Below are 22097 nucleotides of genomic sequence, written 5' to 3'. Positions count from 1 at the left end.
CAGGTTGCTCAGAGCCCCAAACAACTTGACCTGGAATGTTGCCAGGGATGAGGCATCCACCACCTCTCTAGGCAACCTCTGCCAATGTTGCATCACCCTCATCATAAAAAGAACTCTCCCTTGTATCCAGTCAAAATCTATCACACTGGAGCACAAGCATTTCAAAATATTGCTGCAGGAAAGGAGCTGAGAATTAAGAAACCTTTGCAAGGAGCAATGAGATTTTCAAGACAGAGCAATTTTGTTTTTAAATGAAGTCTCCCACAAATATTAATTTAAAAGATAGGGCAAATTCCTGCTTAAAAATCCACTCGGGATTTCAGAACTTCTCCCCGCTCAGAGGAAGGCTCTGTAGCCACTTTTCAGACTTTTTCTGCAACAGAAGGTACAAATCTAAATGTCACCTTCTATCAAGATGAAGTGTTTCACTGAAGAACCAGGACATTTGTCAGGATCATCTTATTTAAGATGACAAACACAGTGATAGCCCTGAGTCTGTATTTCAAAATTGTCAGGAGTAGTTCAAAATGAGCTTCTTGGTTTTGGTAAAAATGCTCATTAGCTATGTAATAGTTGTCTGTCAAGATCTGCACTTTGATATTCTGCACAAACAGACCTGCCAATCCAAAACTGCTGTTAATTTCAAACAGTTGCAGCTGGACTTAGAGATTCTCTATGACATCAACAGCAGAGTATTTTCAATTAGAAAAGTTATTTGTAATGCCTTTAAAAGTCTTGAAATAAACTAAGGTGCAGTTAGATCCAGCTGTTTCATGACCAGCTCTAATTCTGTAGGTTTGGTCTCTTAATTTCACTACTTTCATTAACCATGGTTGCTCAATATGTTTTCCTTAACCCTCCTCTTCAATGCCCTTGGGTCCTCGAGGTCCTTTCCAACCTAAGTTATACTGTGATACTGTGATTTAATTGTCTGTGTCACAACCCACCTTCACAGGACAGCTCATTTGAGCAGGTTCCTCCTTTTTTCACAAGACATCTAGTAATGTAACTCTGCAACTTCAGCTTTTCTGACAAATTTGGCTGTATTTGGACAGCAAGTTGGTTAGAGCTTAGTTTGTTCTTCCAAGTAACAGGAGAGGCAACAGCTTTAAATTCCACTAGGGGAGGTTTAGATTGGACACTAGGAAAAACTTCTTCCCCAAAACAGATGCCAAGCCCTGAACAAGCTGCTTAGGGGAGTATTGACCTGACAGTGCTGGGTTAACGGTTGGACTTGATGGTCTTAAAAGTCCCTTCCAAGCAAAACGATTCTAAATTCAAAATTTACAGGTTGGAGGCAGGCAGTATCACCTTCAAAAATCTGGTAGATGTGTGGCTCAGCTGTGTAATCTCATTAGCTTTGGTTCCCGAGAAACCTGAGTGAAGGTAGAGACACGTCTGTCCAGTCAATTCGATGTTACGCCCCAGCATGCCGCAACTGCATTAAGCCATCCATCGAGTTAAGAAGCGGTGTCGAGAGACCTGGCAGGCCAAGACACGGCCAATAAGAAGCCCTGGATGGGGCCGGGTATCGGGTGGCTCTGCACACCACGACCACCCCAGAAACCAGGGCTGAGGGGTATCGCTGCAACACAAGGCCGGCGAGGGGCACGCACTGGGATCAGGAAAGCCTTTCTGCCTCAGTCACAGACACAAAGGACGGCGACCTCCATCCAAAATAAGGAACCGACTCTGCCAGGGACCACCTCATTAGCGGAAGCTGCAGGGCTGCCCATCCGCCGGTGGCCTGACCGCAGAGCCGCAAGAAGGCAGCCACTTAGATATTTTACCCCTTCCCTACGGACCCGGAATCGGTAAAACGGACGCTAGCCTTAGCCTCGGACGCCACCCGAACCTGCCATGCGCGGCCTCTTAAAGTCCGCCCAACCCTGCAGCCGAGGCCACACCCCAGAGGGCGGGGCTCCGTTCAGTTGCGCGCATGCTCAAAGTGCCAGCGGGTAACGTGTGACTGCGGTTGTTCATGCGCCCAGTGTCTGATTGGCTGGCCAGTTCCCTCTGGCCAATAGTAGTGACAGATCCTTTGGCGGCGTGGTGTTTCTGTCTTCCAATGGGGTTGACGGTTGTTGTTAGGTGGCGGTCGTTGGCGCTCTTCCTTTCCCAGGTGGTTCGCCAAAGATGGCAGCTGCGGCGCGGCCGAGACCGGAGGAGTTAGCGCTGCTGGAGAGGCTACTGGGCCTGCCGAAAGGGAACAAGTACGGCGTCCAGGGGGAACGGAAGGTGAAGGGAGCGAGGAGGGGCTGGGAGCGGGCCGTGGCGCGCGCGGACCTTCACAAACCTCCTTCCCCAGTGGCTTTGTACCTCGCCGGTTCCTCTCCCGTCTGCTAGACCCTGCGATCTCCCTGTGCGGCGATTGCTGTATCACTTCCACTGATGCTGTGCTGGCCGGGGCCTTCCTTTGTCAGGGGCGGGCGGGTGAGACTTTTAGTGGTCTCAGTTGGGTATGCCGGCACGAACACCTTTTCCCCTTGAGCAGGGGGGTCTCACCTTTTCTTCTTAAATGCCTTGCTTCACTACGTCGTAAGTTCTCACCTTTTCTCCTTCAGGGCCTTCCCTCGCTACGTCATAAGTTGTGGCTCTGTGGCCTTGTTACCTATGCGTAGCTTCTGGAAATCTCTGTGGGAGGGTTATTGTGTCGTTGGAGGGATGTCGGGTTAAAATGTTCTTGCACTGCACTCCACCTGACTGCGTTTTCCAGGTACCCAGTGTAAATTACCTCTGTAGGTGCATGATTAAATTGTGTGGGGGAAAAATGCGGGTTTAGTATCAGAAATGCATCTCTAATGAGGAGCTATTGCTCTCAAATATTTTGCTGGTTTTAAGTATATGCCTTGGCTTTTTGGACGTTAAGCTCCTTGGTTTAAGAAGCTCATGAGAAATGTAGAGTTGAGCGTGTCACAAATACCTGAGGGCCTTTACGTGATTCTGTTGGAGAAAGACAACAGGGGAAAAAAAGCCTTATATGTGGGGTTTTGGTTGGGGTTTTTATTATTATTTACTATTTATCTTTAGAGCCCTGAATATCAGTATATACATTCTTTGGTTGCAAATGCTTCTTGAATTATTTCACAACCCAGCTGGTGTTTTAGTGTTATTACTATAGAGCATAAATCTGAAACATCAAGTAACTAGATCTGTCTGTAAGGTTTTTGGCTGTGTGCTCAGCAAAAAAATTGAATTGTAGCCAAAGACTCTTGATACAACTGCAAAATAAATAAATGTTATGCTTTTGGTTTGCACCTTATGTTTAATTAAATCAGAACATAGATGGAGGCCTCTGTGTGGTCACATACTTTAAAATTGTTTTAGTCAATTTCTCTTCTGTCATTTGATGTTATAGATGACTGAATTAGTTTAGTCTGCTGCAGCCAATTTGAATTAATTCCTGACTCTTAGTGGTTGATTTTCCTTTCCAGCATTTCAACATGTGCTAATGTCACTTATGAATCATAGAATGGTCTAGGTTGGGAGGGACCTCCAAAGGTCATCTAGTCCAACCCCTTCTGCAGTAAGCAAGGGCATCCTTAACTAAATCAGGTTGCCCAAAGCCCTGTCAGGCCTCACCTTGAGGATCTCCGAGGATGAAGAACTGATCAAAGGTGGAGGTGTGTTGTGCTGTCCTCCCCTGATACCACTGTGTTACTAACTCCTGTCAGACTATATGGAAATAGAACAGGAAGTATGAATAAGCACATCACTTGGTCTGGCTGCTATGGACAGCCCAGAGGGCAACTGGATGCTTCTGACTTTTCAATCTTAAGTCAGACTCCTGAATTTGAGTTAATAAGATTTCTGGTAGTGTTAGAATAAGCAGAATTATATTAATTAGAGCTAAAGATGTTGTATTTTTTCCACATGTGTATGTTAAATGCATTTCTTCTGCAAAACCACAAAATGAGCCACTCCAAAGACTTGAAAGAAAATACTTTTATGTTATTATGGATACTTGTAAATTATGATGTATTGCTCTAGAGGCCCTTCTGAGGGGCTATAAAAACCCAATAGGTGTTTCTCTGGAGACTCCTTTTTGATTGAGCTCTCAATATTGTGCTTTTGTTTCTTCTCCTAGGTTCCTGTTCTTCAGACAAACAATGGGCCTGGTCTGACAGGGTTAATGACCATAGCTGCCCACCTAGTGAAACAGGCTAAGAAAGACCAACTGCTTGGAAGCACTGCGGAGGAGAAAGCTGTTGTTCAGCAGTGGCTGGAATACAGAGTAACTCGAGTAGATGGAGGCTCTAGTAAAGAAGATACAAGAATCATTCTGAAGGTAAGGAGCTCTTCATTACCCTGCCACTGAATTTGGGAGTGATCTTGAAGATTACCATGCTGCATGAAGAACCAATTAATAAAACAGAGCAGACTCTGTAGACTTAACCAGTATCTTTAACCTCTGGCTTTTAATCAGTTTGCTGCTTTTCACTTTTATGGACAAAAGCACCTCAACAACCTAAAGCAGGAGGAGAAACAGCTTAAGCTGTAAAATATATGATGCAAAACTCTTGCAGTGTTTTACTGCTGTAACACTGTAAACTATGTACTTTAGAGATTGTTCAACTGCCAGTCTCTTACTAGCCATGTAAGAGGCCATTTTCTTGCCATCCTCATAAAGCCCCTGTTACCAACAGGTTGATGTATTTCAAGATAACTTTTCTTTGATTATTTTCTTCTCATTGATTTGGAAATAAGGGAATACAGGCCATATATGATATGGTATTAATTTGTGTTGATACCAGAAGGGGTTACTGGCCAGAATTGTGTGTGAAAAGTGAAAGCATCACAAACAAACCTCTGCAGACTACCCTTCACATCAAGCTCCTTGGTGTTAAGTCTCTGATCTATTAAACTTTCCTTGTGATCTGGAGCTTACTTCCTCTTAAACAGGTGAGAGCAGAAAAGAGAATTTCAAGGGTCACTTTGCTGCTTGAGCAGCCAGGTGGCAGGGAGTAGACAGCAGAACTTACTCATTTTCCTTCTTACTTGCTGTGACTGTTAATTAGTGGGTTTACAGTCATAGAATTGTTTTGGTTGAACAGACCTTTGAGATGACCTTGTCCAGCTGTCAACCTAACACCTCTATAGCCATTAAACCATGTCTGCATGCTTCATAAACACTTCCAGGGACAATGACTACCACCTCCCAGGACAACCTATTCCAATGCCTGACTATTCTTTAAGTAAAGAATTTTTTCCTAATATCCTATCTAAACCTCCCAAGGCACAATTTCAGGCCATTTCCTCTTGTTCTGTCACCTGATACTAGGGAGAAGAGACTGAACCCCCCACCTCTCTACAGCCTCTTTTCAAGTAGTTGTAGAAAGCAATGAGGTCTCCCCACAGCCTTCTCTTCTTCAGACTAAACACTCCCAGTTCCCTCAGGAGCTCCGCATAAGTCTTGTTCTCTAGACTCCTCACCAGCTTTGTTGCCCTTCCCTGAACATGCTCCAGCAGCTCAATGTCTGTCTTATACCAAACACAGTATTCAAGGTGCAGCCTCACCTGTGCTGAGCACAGGGGCATAATAAATTCCCTACTTCTGGCCACACTATTCCTGATACAGGCCAGGATGCTGTTGGCTTTCTTGGCCACCCTGAGCACACTGCTGGCACATGTTCAGCCAGCTGTCCACCAGCACTCCTAGGTCCTTTTCTTCTGAGCACCTTTCCAGACACTCTGCTCCAAGCCTGTAGTCTTGCATGGGGTTGTTATGACTTGTTTGTTGTGCTGAATGAGTCAATGAGAAACCAAAGAGAAACTGAAGCATCATTCAAGAGTTAACACATTGTATTAATTAAAATCAAGGAAAATCTTGCATCTGAAAATGGTGCAAAGCAAAACATTTTTAGTAATCATAGAATGGTTTGGGTTGGAAGGGACCTTGAAGGTCATCTAGCTCCAACCCGCTTCTCATGGGCAGGGACACCTCCTCCTAGACCAGGTTGCTCAATGCCCCATCCAACCTGGATTTGAATACTTCCAGGCTTGGAACCTCCACAACTTCCCTTGACAACCTGTTCCAGTGCCTTACCCATCTTATGGGGAAGAATCTACTCTAGTGTCTGATCAGTTTTCAAACTGACAGCCTTCTTGATCTTGAGGACTTGGAATACCATGCCTTCTTGACAAGGATCAACTTGGTGGAGGCCTGAAAGGAATCGTTTCTCTAACTTAAAGCACAGATAATCTGCATTCTCTGTCTTGTATCTATGGTATATCATCCCTTGGTTAAGGTTTAGTTTGTTACATTGCTTTGGTTTTTGTAACATCTCTGCTGTTTTCTATGTCTAAACCTTTACAGTCATGGTTAGTCCACGGATACCATGTGAAAGCTGCCAGCCTTTTGGGATTTTCAGAACTTGATTGAAGGAGGCATTGACTAAAAAGGGCTTAAGTTCAGATTTATCTGTACTTTGAACAGGTGGTATGAGGAGGTGACCCTCAGATCTTTGTTGTCTACTTAAGCCTTTCTGACAAATGTTAATTTTAGTCATTTTTTCAAACAAACATGAAGCTTTTTGTTCTCTGCTATGAGGAGATCATCTGAGAATAAGTAACTGAGTTTTTACTTACCCTTCTACTCTTGCCCTTCTTCCAAATAAAAACAAAAGCATTTTTTGTCTTGTTGCAATGGATTACATCTGCTCTGGTTGCTGTGTCAGTGCTCGTGTATTTGCTGAACTGTATTTGAATATTTCAGCCAGACACATGATGAAGGTGGTGGTATCTTTGTTCAGTTTCAGCCTTAGAAATGCTGACAGTGTAGAGAAGACAATATTCTGAAATACAGATATGTTGATAAATTGTTTCTTAACAAAGCAAAATTTTCTTTGAGAAACAACATCACTGGAGAGAGTCTCTGCCTTTAAGTTCAAATCATCAAATTGTTTTGGTTGGAAAAGACCTTTTGAGTCTAACCATGGTGAAACTGCTAAGTCTGGTGCTAAGTTGTGTCACTCAGCGCCACGTCTCTGCGTCTTTTAAATATCTCCAGGGAAAGGATTTCAGTATGTTCCAGTATTTGATAACCCTTTCAGTGAAGAAGTTTCTTGTAATACCCAACCCAAACCACCCCTGCTGCAACTTGAGGCCATTTCCTCTTACCCTGTCAGTTGTTACTAGGGAGAAGAGATCGACACCCACTTCTCTACTACCTACTTTCAGGTAATTGTAGAGAATGAGGAGGTCTCCTCTGAGCTTCTCATTCTCCAGGCTAAACAACCCCACTTCCCTTAGTCATTCCTCATAAAGTCTGATCTTCAGACCTTTCACCAGCTTTGTTGCTTTTACACAGTTTAGATGAAAGGCCAAAACCAGAACCCAATACTCACCAGTGCTGAGTATGTTCTAATGGTTATTGACAGTGTAAAATATTCCTATGGATTTTTGTTTTCTTAGCAGATATTGAATACCCAGAATGTATTTTGAGGCAGGGCTGCTGTGGCATTGTTCCAGCACTAATAGTTTCATAGGACAGCTATTAAGATTTTAATTTTTTCTAGTGTGGTCTCTTGTTACTACAATTAATCAGAGAAGAGAGGCAGCCTACCATTAAAATAAACTGTGCCAAAAGGGAGTACAGCTGAAAAAAAAATAGGGAGGCAAGTCTGAGGCTGTTGTTTTACAGCATGTCTGGAATACACAATGGCAGTCTTAGGACAGTTACAGCCTAGAGCCAAGATGTATAATAAGCTGCACCAAAAACAGTTTGGTAGCTTCTGATACGAACTTTAGGCTGCCTCTGTTTAACCCTAAACTGGGATGATGTGGTTCTGAAAAACTTCAGCAAATAACTGCCTTAATGTTTGCTGAACAGGAAGGGTTTCTGTTGGCCTTGGGAAAATAGGTTCAAAGAACTGTTCTGGTTGGATGAGACCTCAAAGATCACTGAATTGTTGTGTCAACCTAGCACGAGCAGGGCACCACTAAACCACATCTTTCAGCACCACATCCCTGTCTTTTAAAAACCTCCAGAGATGGTGATTAAGGCACTTCACTGAGGAGTCTGTTCCAGTGTTTGAGAGCCTGTATAGACAAGAAGTTTCTTCTAATACCCAATCTAAACCTCCAATGGTGTAACTTGAGGGTGTTTCCTCTCATTCTAGCACTAGTTAGTAGGGAGAAGACCCTAACACCTCACTCCAACCTCCTTCCAGATAGTTGTAGTTCTTCCCCTCCCAACCTCATTTTCAGAGGCACATTTGAAATACCTGGGAGCTTATACTTGAATTCACAGAGAAGTTTCCACAGAAAATTAGGACTCTTTAGTCTCTCAAGGATTGTTATAACCAGGAATTTGTGTAATGCTTTCAGCATGTCATATGGAAAAAATACTACTTGATGTCAAGCAGTTATGTCCCAATTTCTTGTGCTATCAAGCTGGAATCATGAAACCCAATTAGAAATCTGCATCAGAGAGCTTCAATTCTTATCTGACATCCTTGGTTGGAAAATTACTGTTTCCACAGTTATGTAAGCAAGTTAATCCATGTTCTGTCTGGGCTGGTAATCCATAGTTCTTGTGGACTGGATTTTGACAGACTTCTGACTGGGATGCATCTTTGACATTTTGTCCAGAAATTGTCTTGACTTCCTGTGTTCATTTCTCTCCCTTTTCTTTTAGCACCAGGATATTTTTAAGCATGTGGAGACCTAAAAAATTGGATTTTGATTATCTGAGCAATGTCTGTGGACTTACTTTTTTTTCCTTCTTGTTACAGGAAACTTAGTTTGTTCTCTATGATAATTGTCCAAACCAGAGTTAGCTCATCATTTACCAGGCAGACAAAACTCTTTCATTAGAACTAAAGATATGGCTGTGCTCCAGCAGTGCAGTTCTGCTTCTCTTGGATTTGGCTGCAGAATGCTTGTCTTGGGTTCTGCATTGTCAAAGCCTTTAGTGAGGCATTTGTGAGTGCTCAGCTCATTGTCTTTGCGTGATGTGATATAAAGGCATTTAGGGTATAAATGACCTCTAATATTGCTGACCAAAAGGGCATGCTTATGTGTAAGGGAAGCACAAACACCAGTGATGTGATGAGTAGAATATCCAAATCAAAATCAGAGCGTGTTTAGATCCATTTGTAAGGAGCAACTGTTACTTATCTGAGCAGCTGTCTCAGTGTGTTGTGATTGGCAGTGATTCAGTCACCTTAATGGATAGAATGGATTACAAATAACTAGATTGTGGATTTAAAAGATGGTAAGGAAAACATGGGGTAGCCTGAGTGTGCTGTGGGGATGAAATGTCACTTGAGATATGGGCTCTAAATTGAATAAACCTTTATTAGAATAAACCAAACCAGGTTGGAAGAGACCTTCAAGATCATCGTGTCCAACCCATCAACCAATCCAACCCACCCAAACAGCTAACCCATGGCACCAAGCACCCCATCAAGTCTCCTTCTGAACACCTTCAATGACGGCGACTCCACCACCTCCCCGGGCAACCCATTCCATAGCGGAATGAAATGTGTTCCGTAGAAGCAAATGGAAATCCATTGATTAGTCCATAAATAATGCAACTTCTCTTCCTTCTGTTGCTTTTTCTCCACTTGTTCTCAAATCTGGAATTGGAATTGCTGCAGTTGTTCAGTTCATATTACTGCATCAGACTGCAGCTATGCATTAAATACCTGTCTGAAAGTTGAGAAGGGGTTTCCTGAAGGATTGCAACAATAAGTTGATAGAGTGGCAAGCAACTTCCAAGGCTATTTCAGTCATTTAATGCTGGGATTGGATAGACAATCAATTTAAGTGGTGACATTCAGTACATGACAGACAATGATACAAACAGCCAGTTACCAGACTTCAATTTCTTGGATGTACTAGAAATTCAAATGCACTTTTATGTTTGTATTTGCATTAATCTCTCCAGGGTAGGAGTGCTGGTTCAGTTTAATACTGTGGCTGCTTCAGACTTTGGCATAGCAGCATCAGACATTGGGGGGATTTTAACCCAGTTGGCTATTAGCCAATAACAATCATCTAAGGGAAGTGTAACCGATGAGGCAAGATTAACTAAATGCAGCTAGTGCACATGAAAAAAAACCAAACTGTACTGTGGTGTTTAAGCCTAGCTGGCTTGACTTACAGAAGAATGAAATAAGAATGTCTGTCTATTTTATGGGAGGAAAGTACATGCTGCAAACCACAACTGTGAAATAATGCTAATTTATCCAGTACTAAATCAGTTTTGTCAAATTCCATTTGCTCGGTTAACTACTTCCTAAAATTCCATGAACAAGAGTAAAGAATATTTCCGACTGCAAGGGCTTGCCTTGCCCATAAAGTTTGGGGGATTTCTTTATTGATGAATATTTTGAGTATACATATGCAGTATATTCAAAAAACACAATCTTTGAGTGATGTTAACCCACCCTGGACAAACAATATAAATCCATAGAAACAAGCCCACCTCTTGAAGGTGTATAAAACTTAAGAATTGCCATCCCATAAATCCTTTCATGTAGGGATCCCTAATTTTAATTAGGAAAATAACTTGTGTTGATTGTGCCCTCAGAGATAATGAGGTTTTTTTACTTTATAAAATCCTGATTCTACAGTCCAGACTAAGAAAGGGGATGGGAGTGGGTTATAATTTCAGTGGTGGTACTTCTCATTAAACACAATTTCAACATTAATTATAGTCAAAATGCAACATGCTAGTCAGGGCAACAAAGCTGGTGAGGAGTTTGGAGCACAAACCCTATGAGGAGAGGCTGAGGGAGCTGGGGTTGCTCAGCCTGGAGAAGAGGAGGCTCAAAGGAGACATTGCTGTCTACAACTGCCTGAAGGGAGGTTGTGGCCAGGTGGGGGTTGGTCTCTTCTCCCAGGCAAGCAGCACCAGAACAAGAGGACACAGTCTCAAGCTGTGCCAGGGGAGGTTTAGGCTGGAGGTTAGGAAGAAGTTCTTCACAGAGTGATTTGCCATTGGAATGGGCTGCCCAGGGAGGTGGTGGAGTGACCATCCCTGGAGGTGTTTAGGAGGAGACTTGATGGGGTGCTTGGTGCCATGGTTTAGTTGATTAGATAGTATTGGATAATAGGTTGGACTCGATGATCTCAAAGGTCTTTTCCATCCTGGTTAATTCTATTCTATTCTGTGTCAGAATATGTGAGTTAATAATTTTATTTCTAGTAAACAGATCTCTGAAGTTTGGTCTTCCTACAGGATTTTTTCTTCTTTACATTTGCCTTTGTGGCATGTGTATGAAATGCCACAGAGCTGTAGTTCTGTGTCAGAAGTAATTTGAGAGCTAACTAACATGACCAAAGTGGTAATACAATCTAAAGAAAAGAAGCCACACATCCAGGGGCAGATGACCTCACATAATTTTAGCTATGCAGAGGTTAATATTTTTCCCTGATTTGCTCTAATAAAAGAAATCAAAGTGTCCTTGAGGGTGCTTACATATTACAGAAGTAAGAGAGTCTTGTCATGAAGAGGTTATCAAAATAGTGCTAAATAAACAAAGACAAACTTGTCAAATTCAAATGCAAGGTCAGGTATCTCCACATCTTGGCATTTTATTTTTGTGGTTTGATTTGGGGTGTTTTATGTACATACTGTAGGATGAACTTTGGAGGTCCCTTCCAGCCCAAACCATTCTATGATTGGTAACATTGCACCACAACAACTGCAATATGCGTAAGGCTGAATGTAGACGTTGGGTTGTTCTTTAGTTATTAACTCCCTTCTTGCCCTAGACTTCTTCTTTCAAATACAAGGTTTTCTTAAAATGGAACATGCTGTAATTGAGACTGACACATTATTTCAGGGACATCTTGGAAAGTGTTAGGTATGTTTAAGCTGCTTATCTCTGTTTCTAGGGCAGAGTGGCTTAAGATCTGTGAGGAAAAGGGACTGTATTTACTACAGGGCTTTTCAGCCAGTGCAGGAATACTAGCAGGGAGAGTTTCTAAATCTAGGGAAAAGCTGTGAAACTTTTCCAACATTTCTGAAAAAAAAAGTTATAAAACTAAAACTTGCTTATGCTGGAATTGGAGTTAGAGTAAATATTTTTGTTTGCTGTTGTATTTCTTTCTGTAGAGGGCAGAAGGGTGTATAAACAGGATGAGAAGTGGGTAGGATGTGGAGAAAAGGAAGGACTGTTAGAGAGGTAAAGCTGATGTATGATGCCTGTGTTCTCAGAGGTGAAAATGACTGTATACAAAATGCCATGAAAAAGGGTCTTGCAGTAATATAGATAGGTTCAGTGATTAAATATTTCCAAAGTGGAAGCCACCTATGTCTCAGCCTTGTAGCCTCTGATAATGAAATGTTGAGAGGGAGGTGATTTAAAAATCCTCAAGCAGTGCTCTCTTCATACAGGCTTAGATATGGTTACTTGTTCAACAGCATTGGTCATTAAGAATTGCTGGCAGTGGTTTCAACTTTAATAAGAGCTTGTGTCAAATGTTCCCCCCTGAGAAGGGGAAGCTGAGGGGAGAACAGAATAGAATAGACCAGGTTGGAAGAGACCTTCAAGATCATCGCGTCCAACCTATCATCCAACACCATCTAATCAACTAACCATGGCACCAAGCACCCCATCCAGTTTCTTTCTAAACATCTCCAGCGATGGTGACTCCACCACCTCCCTGGGCAGCCCATTCCAATGGCAAATTACTCTTTCTATGAATAACTTCCTAACATCCAGCCTATATCTCCCCTGGTGCAGCCTGAGACCGTGTCCTCTTGTTCTGGTGCTGGTTGCCTGGGAGAAGAGACCAACCCTCACCTGGCTACAACCTCCCTTCAGGCAGTTGCAGATAGCAATAAGGTTTCCCCTGAGCCTCCTCTTCTCCAGGCTAAGCAACCCCAGCTCCCTCAGGTTGAAGCCTATGCTCTCTCTAGGTTGAAGCCAGGTGGGTGTTGGTCTGTTCTCACAAGCAGCAAGTGATAGGACAAAAGGAAATGGCCTTAAGTTGTGCCAGGGAAGCTTTAGGTTGAACACTGGGGAAATTTTCTTCCCCAAAAGCATTGTCAAGTCCTGGAACAGGCTGCCCAGGAAAGTGGGGGAGTCTCCATCCCTAGGGGGATTAAAAAGCCATTTAGATTTGGTGCCAAGGGACATGTTCAAGGAGAAGACTTAGTAATAATGAGTTAATGTATCTTAAAGATCTTTTCCAACTGAAATTATTCTGCCATTCTTTTTATGCAATTAAAATAAAACATTTGCAACTCTTGCCTCTGAGTTCCAACAACCCAAAGCCAAGAAAGGACAGATTTTGAAGTATTTCTATGGAGTCAGCTTAATCTGTAAAATAAATCACACTTTATATGAAAATTTGAGTGCATGCAAGTGGGGGACTGATGAAAATTGATGTGGCAGCTGCAAACTGGATAGCACTTTGTTTAGAGACAAGCATTTTAAATGTTATGGAATTCTCACTGCAGCAGAATGAGGATGTTTTAATCAATTATCTTGATGCCTTCTATATATTTCCCCCCTCCTTTTAATGTTATATCTTCTGGGATAAATTAAAGATGCTTATTTCATACACATGGTCTCCAGAAGATGTTTTCTGTTATTTTTAAAAGCTGCCTTAATATTTTTGTCTTACCAGTTCAATATTTTCCTCCTTTAGGATCTTAACGTCCACCTTGAAGATAGAGTCTACCTTGCAGGAAACGTTTTTACCTTAGCAGACATTTTGATGTACTATGGATTGCATCACATCATGGTAAGTGTTCCATGCACTATTTTTATATATAGGTAAATGAAAGAATGTGTCAGAACTGGAAGTACTAAGTTTGTTAGTATTGGAGAAAGGCTGCTGGTGCTATGAAAGATGAGGATAAATAAGTTCCTGAAAGATGAATGCCTGGAGAAGTGTGAGCTGGAGCAAAATGTAACAGACAGAATGTGGAAATAAAACAGGGACCTGATGCTTAGGAAGAAAAAAAAAATCAACAAAAGTTTGTACTGAGTGGAGATGATGTTGAGATTCTTTGTACTCAGCTCAGGTTTACTATGAAGAGCTTACAAATCATTGCACTTTAATTCTTAACTCCAGTGGCATGTGAAAGATGAAGCAAGATAAGTTAGTTACATTTTGGACTGTGGAAAGTGACTGTAAATGAGCCGTCCTCTTCTAGAGTGAGAACTGCTAAATAGACCAAAGGACTTAGACAAAAAGGTGTGCTGAATTCTTAGGAGAGTATAAAGTCAGGTTTACATTAGAATGTTGGGAGGGAGAGGAGGTAGCAAAGATCCCTCTGAGAAATGCACGTGTGAGGGAATCAGTGGCTTCAATCAGCTGGGTGAACAGTCACTGTATATAAGTAAAAGCAGGGCTCTGGGAGAAGAGTGCAAGAAAGCAGCAGTTCAAAAGGGGGACACAGGGAAAGATGAAGTACTGAAATACTACCAAAAGCATGAGAGAACTCTTGTATATGTATCTTGACTATGCAGGAAACTTCATTTCAGAAGGTTGGTGAAAACATGTTGAAGTCAGTCACTTAGAATTAATTTGGTTAAATCATATTTGCCTTGTAAATTATCTTAAGTAGTAGACAGATGTGTTGACTGGCATGTCAGGATGGGCTGCCTTTCACATATGATATATAGACACAGCAAAAATTTAAGTACTGTCTAAAAATACGAGTGTATGTGCTGTAGGAACACAGAGACAAATGAGACTGTGTTTTTTTTAAGGCTAGGCAGGGGAAAATCAAGCCTATTTTAAATTTAGAGTTTGCTCTAGAGTAGACCACCTAATCAAGAAGAAAAGACACAAGTTATTGCTTTGGGAAATAGAACAGATGGTAAAAACAAATGACTTGGTGCTCCTGGGTGCCTGCAACCATCCAGATACTACTTGGGAAAAGTTTATAGTACAGCATCTGCTCCTGAAATGTTTGATTTCATGATTTAGTGTTCTCAATTGGAAGGGTACAAAGGGCATATAATGGGCTGGCTGTAATAATCAAGAGGGAACTCTAGGAGCTTCCCAATTGGAATTATTTGTATTTTGATTAGTTAATTTATTGATAAATTGGTTAATTATTGGTAAATCAATATTAGTAATTAACTATAGAGGTAAGATCTTGATTTGTGGAATCTTTGGGGGGGTTATTTGTTTTATTTAGTATGTAATTATTTTCATTTTTCCTGTAATAGGAAGAGAGTACATCCAGAGCTGCTTCTGTGCTCTGAGCTTTGAGGGAGGGAAAGCAAAGCTGCTATATCTCAGTGTGATGTGGTCCAGGGAAGCACTTTGTCCTGGCCACCACTATTTTCCATGTGTAAAATACTGTAAATGTTTTCTGTAATCTTTCAAGAGAGGAGGTAAAAATTGAGAGATGGGGGAGGACCCCACAATTCTTGCTGTCCATCAGGGGGTCTCAAAAATTGATCTGAAAGTGTTGCTGATATTGACCATTAGGATTAATCTCTTTGCTTTTGACAGACACAGCCATTAGTAATATAATCCTGTAAATATTAGTGACAAGCTAGGATTGTTCTGAATGAGAGAAGTCCAGGTTGGACTGGATCTTTGAGGTCTCTTCCAACCTTGGTGATACTGTGAAGCATTATTAAAACTTCAGCACCTTCTGCTACACATGTCACTGGAAGGGGTTTTTAGGCCCGCCTAGTCCTATTGCTCACTTTTTCACGTGTGGTTTCATCTTCCTTTCTTAGTGTTTCTGAATGTAGATCATACATCTTCATATTCCTCCCCTCCTCTCCACCTTCATTTTGCTATTCCTATTTTCCAGGGGGACTCTGCATGTCGATTTCCTCACTTTTCAGGCTTGTCCATTTGAACTTATCAATCAGTTTGTCTGCTGAATAGCAATAACTTTTAATTTTGCTGTTATTTGCCTGCTGTTACTCTTCCACTCCCATCTAGTTATTTTAATAAGCACAGTAGTACTATCTGTTTAAAAAAATCTTATCTTGTGGGAAAGGAATTGACATTTAATGAGTGGGAGTCAGATTCATGGGTAGTATTTCAAGCTTCCTGCAGACTGAGTCTATTAATTAGAAATAGACAGCTGGAATAAGTCAGGAGGCAAATTACATACTTTGTTCTGCATCATTCTGGTTACAACTACCAAAAAAGTGCAATTCTTGATACAAATTGAGCTTTTTCAAACCATGTGATGGACATTGTCTTATGTAATTCCATGTTGCCCTGTTGTGTCTAATAAATATTGTTGGGTTTAGACACTTTTGTTTCTTAAACACGTGTGCATAAATATAAGCAGCAACAAAATTCTGGGAGGTTAAAGTATAGATTGCAAAGAAAACACAAATTTGGAGGCATTGCTTGAGCAGAGCAGAGCCAATCAGTGCACATTAGATTCTCCCTGAGGAAGTAAACTTGTTTTCCTATCATTTTTTTTTAGAGTAAGTTTCCCTCTGTTTTTATTCTTAAGTATTTTCGAGTGGCAGAAGTCCAGTTCTGTTTAAGAGAATCAATAATAAGATTGATCTGGTTTTGTACATCAGGTACTTTGTCAGAACCAAAGAAGCTGTCTCAGATATGTCTGACTGAAAATTTGTTTAAGGTCTAGAAAATAACTTGACATTTATATCTGTAAATGGAAGAGAAGCCTAGTTGAAATTTTGGGATCAGATAAAGTGGAAAAGAAAGTTGTCCCCAGGTCAGAACGATACAGCACTAGGAGATCATAGCAGTAGTTTCTATTCCAGTAATTTTTTTTCGTTAATGAATTGTTGTAATAAAGAGATTATCAATGAATATGAAGAAAAAAAATGGCTGTTTGTTTTAGTAATGGAATTGCAGGCTTTCCATCTGAAGGATGGTGCTAGAAATTCCACTTACATTGAATTACCAAAACCAGGTTTACTCTAAAGAAAAGATTAAACTTTCAGCGTGTTCCTTTATGAGAGGAAAAATAAATCACTTACAACTCTGTGAAAGTAGATGTATTTCATGAAATAGACCATTTGGCTGGGTTTGGGTTTTCTTTCCCTCACATCTACGTTGTGGTGGGTTAATGCCCACTCTGAAAACAGGGTGGAGGGCTTGCGAGTGCTTTGCCCTCCCTGCAGGGCATTTTCCCCCTGGGAACCTGAGTCTGTTTCACTCCCCGCTCCCTGTCCAGCTAGGGTATTAAAGGGAGGGCATTGGAGTCATTAGCTCTCCTTTTTGGCTCCTGCCTCTCCTGGGCAAGAGCTACTGCAGCTGCTTTCCTGCTCTTCTGCCATGTGGTTGGGCCTGATCCTTCTCCCTGCTGCCTCCATGCCTCTTCAGAGAGAGAGAGACTGGTTCTGTATTCTTGGTTGTTTGTTTTTTTTCCCCTCCATCCATGCTAGTTCCTTGCCCTTGTGAACCTTACATGTTATTGTTATATATATATATTGTTTAAAGAAAAACTCTTTACCTCTCTACTTCCAGGCCAACTCCAAATTATTGCTTGGTGGATTTGCTCCTTCCCTTTCCTTCCCTTTCCTTTTCCACCCCCCCTCTCTATTGGGAGGGAGGAGGGGGGAGCAGGGGAGAGATTGTCAGCCTTGCCCCCATCTGAGCTCTTAACTCCCAGTTAAGGCCCAAACCACTACATGCATTTTAAAAGTGAGGTATCTTCTTGATGCTGCAGAACTTCAGATGTAGGCAGGTGTTTTTTGATTTCAAATGCACATGCTGGCTGTGGGAACAATATTTTATTCCCTCATCCCTCATGCACTATAATAGAAAATATTGTTAAGGCTTATGTATTTATAGTCCTCCTAGAAACTCTTCTGGTTGCATTCTATGATGACCACCTTGCTTACTCTTTGTGAGCTTGGTGATGGAAGAGTAAGACTTCTTTTTTTTCTTCTTTTTTCTTCCTCTTTTTTTTTTCCATGACATAAAAAAGCCTGCCAAATTGAGTTTCTGCTTCTTTGCTATTAAAATAATTGCTTTAATAGCAAATAATTATTTGAACAGCAGAACAGCAGCCTTTCTTAACTTGGGGGAATTATCTAATTTAATGAGGAAGAACAGAAAATACCCATCTAACAGAGTGTTGTAAAAAATGCCATGGAAGTGATCTCTAAACAATTAACCTAAGAGTTATGTTCCAAGTAGAAAGTAGAGCATGCCACAAAGTGCTTTTTAATATATTTCACTGATAGAGTACATTATGTAAATAAGGAAAAATATCTTGCTTGTTGTGCCTAGAGTACAGAAAAAGGGGGGGGTTGTTATTAGAGTAGCTGTCTGGTTTGCCCTTCAGATGTTTTCTTCACTAACAGGATGGAGGAGGACTGATTTTCATTTTTTTTCCCCCAGAACCTATTTTTGATTTACATCAGAGAACTGTGAAGATTGAGAGCTGTCAATATAAAATCATGGGGAGGAAATACCAGATCAGCTCTGAAATCTAGATTGGCATTTTAGTTTAGCATTGGAAGAAGCTGGATTTAGTTTAGACATTAATAAAAAATTGTTCCCCATGGGAGAGAGGCAGAACTGGAACAGGTGGCCCAAAGAAGTCGTGGAGGCACCAGGCTTGGAAGTGTTCAAAGCCAAGTTGGATGGGGCCTTGAGAAACTTGGTCTAAGAGGAGGTATCCCTGCTCTGGGGTTGGAACTGGATGATTTTTAAGGACCCTCCACCCCAAACTATTCTGTGATTTTTGTAAATGTGCTTCTCCCAGGCAACCAGCACCAGAACAAGAGGACACAGTCTCAAGCTGTGCCAGCAGAGGTTCAGACTGGATGTTAGGAAGAAATTCTTCACAGAGAGAGTGATTGCCCATTGGAATGGGCTGCCCAGGGTGGTGATGGAGTTGCCATCATGGGAGGTGTTTAGGAAGAGACTTGATAGGGTGCTTGGTTGCATGGTTTAGTTGACTGGGGTTGATGATGAGTTGGATGCAATGATCTTGAAGGTCTCTTCCAACCTGGTTTATTCTATCCTACCCATTAAAAACCTCAAGAGTATTGTAATTGCAACTTTAATAGTACAACACTCTCAGAACTTGGTGATGCCATTTTCAGTACCTGTTCATATTTTAAACACTTTCAGTAATTTTAAATGGCCTTAGAGTACCCATGTTCCTCTTTTCATGCTCTGTGTCACTGTAAATGGGTCTAAAGCTTCATACCAGGCACCACCTTCTAACTGCAATTCATTAGAACAAAATGCAGGTGATTAAAAGGATCTTCCCTGAAATTGTACTGCTAGGGGGTTTTCTGTATCCTGAATATACTGTCCTTGTAGAAGTTCAGGCACTGTATGAAGCACTTAGTATTCCGCTTTTTGCTCGTAATAAATCTTAAAATTGTGAAGCTTTTACCCTTGCCACTGTTACTCTCTTCCACTTGGTGAGTGCAGATGAACTCTCTTATGTTTCTAGGTCATGAAAAATAGGTGATTATATTTGCACTTCTATCAGACTATATGGCTTAGGAATAGTGTTTACACTTCCATGCCAGCAGCAAAAAAAAAAAAGGAAAAGCTGTTTTTCTCATACTGTCTGAACTGGATTGCTCACAGTTCAAAACTGTAGGTGGTGGTGTGGAAATACATGTGCAGTACTGTGCTTGTGAAATTCAGGCAGGTGAGTCCCAGAGGAACAAGAGCTGCTTGGGTTTAGGAGCAGCCACAAGTTGCATTTTCTTTAATAGCTGTAATGCTGTGTGGGGTTGGTTCAGAATTCCTTCCTGCAGCGCCTTGAAAATCTTCCTCAGTATTTTTCCAGTATATTTTCTTTTGACCTCTGCACATTTACAGCTTTCCACTTCTAAGCCAAATACTAGGCTCTGTGAGGGAACAATGAGGAGAAGCAGCAAGTGTTATAGGCAGCTCTGGAAACTTAAAGCACTGCCTTACCTGAGGTGAAAATTAACACAAGACTGAGTTTTGAAAGCCAGCTTTTCACTCATACAGCTGAGTAAATGCGTACATATAGCTCTTCCTGTGATTGAAAGTTTGTTGGAGCATCATTGTTTCCAGCTGTCTGGTACCCAACATCAAACTTACAGTGAACCTGCATGATCCATCAAATTTGGTGTTTGCAGAACATGGCATAAGGAATATGCCATCTGCTTAGCTTTCAAAGAGGGGATTAACTTTTAGGAGCTTTGGAAGCCTAAACAAAAAAATTAGGCATGTCTCATGATGTCTGCTAAAACTTTCCTTTTCAGTGAGGGTTGCAAATGACCCCTGGAGATCATCTAGTCCTTTGTTGCTGACTTGCAGGTGTTGTCAAGATGACTAAGTTCAGCTTGCTGGCTGCCTTAGCTAACTGAAAATGAAGTAAGGGGAATCCTGTGCTCATCAGTTTGAGTATTGGTGAGATAAGATTAGAGTTGATGTGAAGATCCCATTCTGTTCCAAGTGCAGTTCTTTTAGTCTTTGAGAACAATTAATTGTAGTAGGTTAAAGTGAGGAAACATACTGTCTCAACTAGTAATCTAAACCTCCTTACAGAGAAATGAGGAAACCTAAAACTGTAATCCAGGATGGGAACAGTCCTCCTACAGCTGACTTGAAAGACTTTGAAGTAATAAAAGGCTTTGTAGTGAAGCTTTGAAGATGTTGCTGTCTTGAGTTTAGGCTTTGAAAGGTGTAGTTAAGGTCTGTAATTCTAGATGAGTTTGTCTGAGCCAGATTTCTGGTCAAAGGCATAGGTAGGCTTGAAGCTCTTCACCTTAGCCACAGTTCTTATGGCTAGGAGCTGTTGCAATGCTGCTTCTTGACTAATTCAGGTCTGGGTGAAAATAACCAAGTGCCTACTGCTGAATTGATAACTCAAACTGTAGGAGTCAGTGATAGTACTTAAAATGTGTTTGAGGTATGGACAGGTTTCTAGTTAGTTTTACTGTACTAACTTGAACTGCACCGTTGCTGTCTTAATGTGAGCCAGCACACAAGTGCTAAGTGTTAAACTGTGCTCTTTCATAGCCATACAAGAATTACTATAGCTCAACATGGAAACTCTTTCTATCCAGTCTGAAATTGCCTGAAAATAACTTGTAACTGCACTTCTAATACACGTTGACATGCAAAGTAGTCACCACCTGCTAGATGAACATGACAGACCTGTGGAACTCTTCCCTGCATCCCCCAGTACTGCTAACTCCTCCATAGATAGAAGAATTAAAAATTCAAGCAAGCTAATGCCTTTCCCCTTCCTTTCCCCCATTCAAATGTATATTCCACCCTCCAGGTCTGTTCACTGGAGTGAATTAAAAGCAAATACTTCAGGCTGTGAATTTTAATATGTGACATTAAGATAGAAAGCTGCTGGATTGTAACAACTTTTGATGTGAGTTGAAATCAGCTGCAAGACTACCCACTTTTGTTTTACCTTACCACATGTTACAACACTAATGATGCAGTGCTTTGAATTACTGGTGCCTTTATTTCTTCCCCATGCAGGTGGAGCTGACAGTGCAAGAAAAAGAGAAATACCTTAATGTCTCTCGTTGGTTCAACCACATTCAACATTATCCAGGTGTCCGACAGCATCTGTCTAATGTTGTCTTCATGAAGAACAGATTATACACTAATGCTCATTAAGGAAAAATGTCATGCTATGTCAAAAGGGTGTTTGGGAGATTAAAAGTTGTCCCATCCAAAACCACTGGTCTGCAAGTACTGGTTTATAACCCTCTGTGTGAACCAGAACTGGTGATGCCTCAAATAATACAGTCACATTGAGTTGCTGTTGTGCGTTCCAGAATCTGCCCTGGTTAAAGGGCTGCATCATGTATCTGATTAAAATGCAACATTGGTAGAAAGCTGGAAATTGAGTTTTAATTTGCTCTTTTAACAATGAAAAAGCTCTCAACATACAAGTGTAATTACATGGGCTTCATAGGAAAGAAGAACTTCTCCTTCAATTATTCACTCCTTTTGCTATTTATTGCATTTTTCCATACATCCTGCTTCCTCGCGGTTTTATTTTTCCATGGATGTTTACACTAGTTTTGTAAAAGTTCAGAGCTATATTGTGTGCCAAGGATGTGACAAAGGGAACATGCAAATGTTACAAAGTATTTATGTGACTGAATAAATTATTTTAAACCTGGAGTCTTAATTTGGCTGTGAAACGTTTTCCTTTTTCTTGAGGAAAGAAAAGGGAGATTTGCTTTTTTTACAAAAAAGCC

At 41.2% G+C, this 22097-nt stretch overlaps 1 protein-coding gene across 1 annotated transcript; it reads left to right on the top strand.

Annotated features, from left to right (window-relative positions):
* The first annotated feature begins 2095 nt into the window (after positions 1 to 2095).
* On the top strand, positions 2096 to 22027 carry EEF1E1 (eukaryotic translation elongation factor 1 epsilon 1). The gene is made up of 4 exons (XM_068161021.1): positions 2096 to 2238; positions 4088 to 4288; positions 13609 to 13704; positions 21367 to 22027. The coding sequence occupies exons 1-4, from the start codon at positions 2137 to 2139 to the stop codon at positions 21505 to 21507; spliced, it is 540 nt and encodes a 179-aa protein (XP_068017122.1). The 5' UTR covers positions 2096 to 2136; the 3' UTR covers positions 21508 to 22027.
* The last annotated feature ends 70 nt before the right edge of the window (positions 22028 to 22097 follow it).

Source organism: Melanerpes formicivorus, unplaced genomic scaffold, assembly GCF_026170545.1.
Source record: "Melanerpes formicivorus ecotype bairdi unplaced genomic scaffold, bMelFor1.0.p_v2 SCAF_55, whole genome shotgun sequence".
Classification (NCBI taxonomy): Eukaryota; Metazoa; Chordata; class Aves; order Piciformes; family Picidae; genus Melanerpes; species Melanerpes formicivorus.
Note: the sequence above shows the minus strand (reverse complement) of the source record. Positions and strands in the feature narration are given on the sequence as shown.